An 8,607-nucleotide genomic window follows, 5' to 3' on the forward strand; every position below is an offset into this window, starting at 1 on the left:
GCTTCTGAAACGCTTGTGAAACGCACCCGGTAGGGTATGACGCCGGAGGAGGCCAGACCAAAAACCGCGGCGCAGCCGTAACGCGCCGCAGGCGGACCCGGTGGAAACTAGGGGTAAGGGTGATGATCTGACTTGAAGTGTATGTTTTGCTCCGTTCACCGCTGCATCACAGCGGGAGGAGCTGCAGGTGAGCAGAGCTGCGTGTCTCCGTCCTGTCAGATTAGACTTCACTCGCGTTTATGTCCATATCGAGAGAAAGATAAATAATCTGAATTCAATGTGCAGTTTACTTTGACGCGGGGGTGAGCAGCAGAGGTGGGGAGAGGCGGGGCTAATGCGTCATCATTATCAGAAAATTATCGTATAGGGCGCACACACGGAGCCGTTGGACCCCCCAGAGCGTTGCGTATGCCGTTCTATCCACCTTGGGACCCGTTATCGTTTCCGCAGTTGTTTACTGTCATATTCGGTCGCCCTCGTGTGGCCGAACGGTCTATATGACACTAAACAGTAACGCAAACGACCGTTTTCGTCCTCGTGTGGCCGGGGCCTTAGTGCCCAGCACTTAGTGTCAGCACTTAGTACCCCCATGGAACTAAGTACAGATCGCGTTCACACCGGAATAAGTTCTCTGAGGGAAGACTATGCAAATGAAGCCGCTGACGTCACTTCTTCTTCTTCTGCTTTGGGTTTACTGGCATGGTTTTGCAATTCGCCCAGCCAATCCAAAATGGTACTTTTTCTCCCCAGGATAGTACCACCTCTCTAGCAGGCACTAAACATGGGGGTAAAAGTTCTCGGAACTAAGTTCTCTTTTTGGTGTGAATGCAAAATTCCAGACAGAACTAAACGGGAAAAGTATGGGTAAAAGTACTCCGGTGTGAACGCGCCTTGTGTATGTTCAAGGCTTTATGAATGTGTCAAATGCATATTCTTTGTCATTAATCATTTGCAGAGTACATGTTTTAAAGGAAATATTTTGCTGACCAATTCAGATTTTGAAGAGAGTGAATCTCTACTTGCAGGTGGTCTCCTATTTTGGTACATTTTCTTTTACATGGATCATACAGATAACCATTTTAAGAGGACATATTTGTGGGAATTATTGGGAGAAGCATAATAGGGCCTCTTTAAACAAGAGAAGTAATACGTTAAATTCAGGTTAACATTTTGATTTAAAATCTGTAGACTTGTTTTAACTGGGTAGATCAAACAGACATACTTATTTATGTAACTGTATATAACACATAGTATGACTGATTGACTTGTAGAGTAACATTAACCCAATGTACTGGTGTAATCTCTGCAGGTGGTGTGTATGAACTTCTTTGACATTGTGCTGGACTTCATCCTGATGGATGCATTTGAAGACCTGGAGAGCCCCCCCTCCTCTGTGGTGGCTGTGTTGAGGAACCGCTGGCTCTCTAACAGCTTTAAAGAAACGGTTAATTTAAACACACACATTTACAAACACACACCAATTCCTTGCTTATGCCACCAGATAGTTTCTCGTCACATAAGTAACATAAATGTATTTTCACATTAGGCCCTAGCAACTGCTTGCTGGTCTGTGCTAAAAGCAAAAAGGCGTCTTCTAATGGTGAGTTTGAGCACATTTAAAGATTATTTAAGGTTTTATTGCATACCTGTTTCTTTAATTTAATAGTTGAGTTGTTCTTCCTGCTCTCCATAGGTTCCTGATGGTTTTATCTCCCACTTCTATGCCATATCAGAACACGTGAGCCCAGTTTTGGCTTTTGGCTTTTTGGGACCAAGGCAACACCTAAGTGAAGTGTGCACTATTTTCAAGGTGAGAGCAAACACAACCAAGAAGCTGAGGTTTTAACAAGATGTTGGAAAGCAAGTTAGTGTTGGTACTAGACACAGTTAACACATAAAGGTCTGTTTCTTCATCATGAGGAGGACCATGGAAACCTGCAAAACACTTGTAAAATGTCTACTGTGACAACATGAGATCCTCAGGGCTCAAGCCTTCAGATGTGTAACATAAAGCCTATGTTACAAAGCACAATGTTGTACTTCTATAAAGTCGAGATGTGTCATTATAAACTCCAAAGCTTCATAAGATATCAAACAAAGGTTTTCATAGGCTAGGTGAGAACAATGACAACTTAACTAAACTTCATTTATAAATTAGTTAGGTATTAAAGTCGAAGAATATTTTCAAACTGGAGCCTATCGTCCCATGTTTTTTATTTCTAATTGACTTGATGAATACCACATTTGAAATCAAGTTTAAAAGTTAGCTTCAACATTTATGTTGTATTTCTCCTTCCCTCTGCAGCAACAAATCGTGCAGTACCTGAAGGACATGTTTGATCATGACAAGGTGCGCTTCACCTCCACTCAGTGTCTGGCCGAGGACCTCCTGAACCTTTCCCACCGCCGGAGTGAGATTTTACTGGGGTATCTGGGGATAAACAGCCTTGTGGAGCTCAATGGGGTCCTGCCCAGTGACACGGAGGAGTCTTCAGGGCCCAACTGTGAGAACTGAGTGCTTCACTGGGTTCAAACGGGCTAATAGGTAATGGAGCTCATTCTGTAATCAACACTGGATTCAATCATTCATTCATCTGTGTTCATCCAACACACCTTAATGTGAGAGGATTGCTCTCACATTGACAGATCAATGGTATGAGGGAGACCGGTTGGATAATATGATTCAGTCTCTCCCTCCTTATCAGCTGCTGTGGTTCAAGGCGTTTCGTCCTCACGTAATGTCAGAGGACTTGTCTCTGCCTTGTTTGGGGAGATGAATATTTCCTGAAAACACCAGAATGAAGCGCTCCCAACACATAAAGACCAGGAGCTTCTGCTAAATAAATCCATATGGGTCGCCTCTGAGAACCAGTCGCTGCATTATGACCTCCCATTCATCGGACTTGTGGGATATCATGGTCGTCTTTTTTTGTGAAAAGAAATGGCGTGAGAGTCTGTCCACAAATGTGCGTTTGTGTGTGTTTTATATTCAAGGGGGAAGGATGTTTGCAAAAAAAGCGTGATAAATCCTAACAGGCTGGACCAGCTGACTACGTTTACATGCACAAAATATTCCGTTTTTTTGCCCTTATTTCGGAAAAAGTTAATATTCCTGGAGTGCCGTTGCATAGCTAATTTACATGCAGCTGTCAGTTTAGGATTGTTACAAATTTTTCAATTGATGGCAGACACCATTCAAAACAGAGCCTCCCTCTTTCAATCCTTCAACCACCTTCTTGAAAAGATGGGCGTTTTGATTATTTGCACATATTCAGTCAAACCTGTTGGTATATAAAGCTTTCATCATGTTTTAAATAAATGTTGATTTTGAACCTGAATATCGACATTTCCCATGTCTTTGTGGGGGAAAAGCTACATTCAAATTAAGACCTAATTGTATTTACATGAACCTTATCCAATTTGCTATATTATTGTGTATGTAAACGTTGTCACTGATTGTCCTTGAATCCCTCTTTAAAAATACGTATTTATTCCAATTTGGTTTCATCTTGCAGGCTAAAGATGTCACATATCCCAGGACTTTGCTGCATGTAAGGACGTCATGTCAAAATGGTAACTTAAGTTGAATCATCCCAAAGTGTTATTTTGACCCCAGATCAAAACTGTCTTCTAATGCAAAGGGGACATAGCAGTGATTCAGCTGTGAAACAAAAGGTTTAGTAAAGTGTTACCCTCAGATTTTACATGGCAAAAGATGAAATGAATATTTTTTCCTTTCTAGTGCCACAGAGACATTCAAATAAACGTCTAATAACACAATAGCAGTTGTGACAGGATATCTTTATTGCCAGAAAGAAAAGTCCTCAAACACATCCGTGATCCTAGAAAACAATGAGTGAAATGATAGCTTGAAATCAAAATTAGGACTTTGTGACTTTGTGATGTGCTTGAAGATTTATTTTCTTAAAATGTCATAATGGAAATGCTTTTTAATTGGTTGAAACACTTAAATTGATTTAAAATGTGTGGGCCTGAAATGTAGTTCCCTTTTTAAAAAGGTATATCAAGAACTAAATCAATGTTTTGATTGTAAAATGTGTAACAATAGTTATTCATGCATAAGGTTTTTCTTTAAGATTGCTGGATGTGAAAACGGGGAAGCAGATTATAAACCACTTTTACTGAGACTTATTTTTCACTGCAAATATTTGGACTTGTCATAGAAAGAAAAGCACTCGATAACTATAAGTTAAACCAGCCTTTATTCATTAACATTGCAAAGAGGTTATGTTTTTGAATCCGCTTCATTGACAGCAGGATTACAACAACAACAACAACAACAACAACTGTTGGTCCAATTGTTTGAAGTAACTTGGTTGGTGGTTATCCCCCTTATATTTGTATTATTTACATTAGTGCCTTTCCTTCTGTGACAGGTCAAATTGTCCTCCATGATTACACCTTTAGAGACTTTGAAAATACCCACAAATCCCCCTTTTTATAATTGATTAAGAGCACTTGGGCATTCTCCATTGCTATACACAATCTAAAATGGACACACTAAATGAAACCGTGCCATAGTGCTAGTGAGGATATTGTTGTTTGTTGTAAAGTCCGACTGTAACCTATAAGTGCACTGATATTAACCCTGACTTTGTTTTCTGTGAACAGAGACACTGAAGGGGCCATAAGATGCCAACATGGATCATTACACTACTGTCAAAGCAGATCTGTGATATGCAGCACACAGCAGATTGTTTGTTTGAACTGTCAAATACTAAATGATCTCAATGGAATGTGATTCAAAAGGTTATTTATTGTTATCTGCAGTAGAAGCACAGTATGTATGCTTATGGTTGCCTGCGTGAATGATAAAAGGGAAGACGTTCCTGTCTGAAAAGATATAGTTTCACAGATCTTTCATTAGTTTATCATACAAAGTCTTTATTCAAAATCATATACATGTGTGTTTTGTGGTCTTGATCATCCAAATCCTGCTCTTGTTGCAACACGTCTTTGAAATTCAGATGTGAAGCTTTGTGTTATGATTCATTTTGCACTTTGTCAGAAAAGCAGAAAGATGCAGGAATTTCCAACAACCTTTTTTTTTTCTAATAATCCCTTTGAGAGTTTAACTGTGCAAATTGCATTATTTATTGCATCATAGAACTGACACATTATTGAGCATAAATGCTGTATATTAGAGAAAAGATCTTTCCCATACAATTTTACAATGGAAATGGTTTATTGTGCTTACTTTCCAAAGTGTTGGTTTTAGTCTCCATCTTTAAAATAACCTTTGTTATTTTGATTTTGACGGCGTGTCATCATCCAATCCATTCTCCCAGGCTTTAGTCCTGCTAATGTATACTGTCACATGTGGAACATGCCAATGCAGTTGCAGAAAGGAAATGCTAATATTAGTCTTGTGTTCACATTATGGTCTGCAGAAATGAATACCCTGCATGTTAACAGTGTAGATTCTTTCAAATGCATCAATCATTGTATCCCTGCAAGATTTAGAGCCAGGCTATTATTTTACAAGCCCATTTATAACCGTCTAATTGAACGTGAAATATTCAGGCTTGGACTCTCCTACTTAGTGTGTATTCATGATTATAGAGTTGAATGAGGATTTCAGATGGCCAACATGTGGAAAGAATATTTTTGTTCTCTTTCAAAATTCACTGCTGTATATTATAAGTGTCCTATTCATGCCTTTTGTCTTTTTCTATTGTTACATTACAATGCCAGCACACTGTAAATTGATTTTGATTCTCCATGTTAAATGTTATTTTGTTATTAAACAATATGTTTATGATGCCTTTTCCCAACTGATGCAGCTCACTGTATTTTGTGTCTCACCAAAAAAGAAGATGATTGTAGAGTCAGTAGTGATTCAATGTTAGGCCAGTGGAGGGTGCCTGACTCCTTTTGTACTTTTTTTGGAAATATTTGTATGCAATATCCTTACATTTGCCTTAAAGCATGTTTATCCAGGGGATATAATCAAAATATACAACCTATCTTAATTATCATGACTTTACCAAATCTTTTTTAAACATATATTAGTCCTCAATATAACTACAGTATATCACAGGCATTCTTTATCTCCTGAAAAACACATTTAATCTCTATGAATATATGCATTCATCAGACTTCAACATTGGTCTGATTTGAAACATGCATGACATCTAAATATGTTCAATCCTTTCTGGCTGATAGTCTATTCCATAACGCTGCACTTGCTCTTTAAGGTTGCTTAACAATTAGAGGTACTCCAATAAGGAAATTAAGGAGTTTGCAGTCTCAGGTTTTACAGTTGACTTACTGTGTGTCCTGGTTTGTCAGTTTGTGTGCACTTAATGTTCTTGACTGATTTAATGTGATTTGAAAAAAGCTTGGAGGTCAGTATCAGTCTCTGCTATTTATCTTTATATATATATATATATAATATATATATTCTTCTGACTATTTGCTATTTGTAACTCATGTAGATGACATGGGCTTTTTTAAGACATTTCCATCATACATTGATGCACAACAGACCACATTGGAGCATACAAATTCAAAAGAATTCGGTAAATGAAGAGTTAGACAATGTCCTGTCACCCCAGAGTTGAAATGAGAACTATCCCCTTGATCATGGCTTTATTTAACATAATAATTGTATATCTCTTTAACAAAAGTAGTCATCCTACATGCATATATTTACTTGCAAAAATCCCCTTTAATGAATGTGGGCTAACAGCCGTTATTATGCTGTACAATGCCCTGCTTTGACATGGTGCTGCAACGAAAACATTTTCCAATTTGGGATCAATAAAGTACATCTTATCTTATTATTGTCTGTTTGTGGTGTTTGCGATATGCTGCCCTCTTGAGAAAGATTGTAATCTCAATTAACCTGCTTAAATAAAGAAAACCTATAGGGTTACAAGTAGGCACATTTGCTATATATTCAATTAATTATTATTTATTTGTACTAACTGTTTGTAATTTAATTTGCTATTTTTGGGTCACTCAATATAATTATCTGTCGATCAAACTGTATTATGATTACTATGTGACTCCAAATAAAGAATACAAATATAAACATAGCCTATAGACCTATATATTAAATTAGTAGCTCGATAATTATTTGTTTTTTCTGAATGAGTACAGTTACCTTACATGAAGTGCTGGACTATTGTGTTTTTTTTAGTTTCATTCAATAATTCTTCTCTGTGGGTAAAATATCTTCTCTCCGGTGATCTGCGGGGATTGGACGACGGCTCCTCTGCCGGGGACTCAGAGCTCCGCTCCCGGATTGGTGCGACACGTGTCTGGGGCGTTTCTTCACTTTGCCCGGTTGTGTCCGGGTAAGATGGCGTTGGAAGAGCAGTGCTCGGCACCACCTCAATGGCGGTCCATATCTCTGACACACGTAGAGTTCCCGGAAGGTACGTAAACCAAACATATTTCTTTAACTAATGAGGATGTTAACCACTGCGAATTTTTATAATTTTCGTGTGTTTTCGCGCTGCTGAATGAACACGGCCGTTGGTGATACTGCCAAATAGTGAGACAGTGTAGAACGTCGAGCCCAGCGGGGAATATAGCCCCGGACTGCTGAATTGTGAGACAGCGACGCATGCGCAGTCGGAGTTAATGTCCACAATGAAGGCTAGCTAGCCTGTTAGCTGCCGTAATATCGGTCTTCATATATTTGCTCACCATTAAGCGAATATTCCGCGTGCTGCAGGAATTATTTCGCACAATTCAAGCATACTGAACACTAAAATATAATGACTCACTGTAGTGGGAATAACTAGCTATTTCGTGCGGCTAATGGAGCTAGCTCTTTGGCCTCATACAGATTAGTAAATTAGCTAGCATTAACCACGTTGCACAGAGATGTCTGAAATAACAACGTAAAATAATGTGGTGTGTTAGTTATCTAAATGGTGGTTTTACTTTTTAGCCACAGCAGCTTCCTAATGCTAAATATTTCAACCATCCGGGTTCACTGAGTCCCTAAGTGTCACTCCCACTGTTATGCGACTTTACTGGGGTTTATAAACTTTAACATCTTTAAACAACACTGAATCCGTCTGCAAAAGTGCAACGTAGATATTTGACTCTCGCCAGGTTTTTGGGCCGAGTAGACACATTTGCAGTACTCAGATCTTGTACTTAAATAAAGGCAGAAATACCTGAGTGTTACAAGTAAAATAACTGCAATCAAAATGTCACTCAAGTAAAAATATACTTAAAGAGCAACTTGCAGGTCAGAGACACCAGTGAATAAATGTGTAGGAAAATTATGTATGCACTAGATTGTCCATAAAATATACATAAATATACACGACTACAGTGACATCTGGCTTCGTTTTTGTAAGACATTTTTGCTTCCGCATAAAAAAAGCCTTCCCGCGTGTGACGTAACATGTGGGAGAGCGGCCGGTCTAACGTAGTAATAAACATGGATCCCAATGCTAGTTTTGACACAGAAGAGGTTGAAAATAAATATTCGAATGCATATGACGGACCACAACCATATAATTATGAGCCTGCTAGGCGTCCAAGAGACCAGGAGCCAAGGATTAGAAGAAATAACGGCCATCGGAGAGCCTAGCAGGCTCATAATTATATGGTTGTGGTCCG

General features: G+C 38.8%; 1 protein-coding gene across 5 annotated transcripts; it reads left to right on the forward strand.

Moving 5' to 3' along the window:
- Positions 1–1,306: 1,306 nt before the first annotated feature.
- LOC104953073 (protein FAM73B-like) lies at positions 1,307–5,799 on the forward strand. Of its 5 annotated transcripts, XR_799171.1 has the most exons (6): positions 1,307–1,444; positions 1,547–1,600; positions 1,694–1,810; positions 2,306–2,545; positions 3,516–3,573; positions 4,633–5,799. XR_799171.1 is itself a non-coding variant. In XM_010779993.1 (5 exons), the coding sequence occupies exons 1-4, from the start codon at positions 1,319–1,321 to the stop codon at positions 2,513–2,515; spliced, it is 507 nt and encodes a 168-aa protein (XP_010778295.1). In that variant the 5' UTR covers positions 1,307–1,318; the 3' UTR covers positions 2,516–2,545; positions 3,516–5,799. The 5 variants fall into 5 exon arrangements, 3 of the variants coding, with proteins under 3 accessions (XP_010778295.1, XP_010778297.1, XP_010778294.1); XR_799170.1 differs by having other exon boundaries at positions 2,306–3,573; XM_010779993.1 differs by having other exon boundaries at positions 3,516–5,799.
- Positions 5,800–8,607: the final 2,808 nt, after the last annotated feature.

Source organism: Notothenia coriiceps, unplaced genomic scaffold (genome assembly GCF_000735185.1).
Source record: "Notothenia coriiceps isolate Sejong01 unplaced genomic scaffold, NC01 NC01_scaffold00021018, whole genome shotgun sequence".
Classification (NCBI taxonomy): domain Eukaryota; kingdom Metazoa; phylum Chordata; class Actinopteri; order Perciformes; family Nototheniidae; genus Notothenia; species Notothenia coriiceps.

Bases quoted from the DNA above. Each gene is read 5' to 3' on its own strand.
- LOC104953073 (XM_010779992.1), top strand. From the start codon at position 1,319: ATGAACTTCTTTGACATTGTGCTGGACTTCATCCTGATGGATGCATTT. The intron at 1,601-1,693 runs GTGAGTTTGAGC...TGCTCTCCATAG, and splicing joins CAAAAAGGCGTCTTCTAATG to GTTCCTGATGGTTTTATCTC. The intron at 1,811-2,305 runs GTGAGAGCAAAC...TTCCCTCTGCAG, and splicing joins AAGTGTGCACTATTTTCAAG to CAACAAATCGTGCAGTACCT.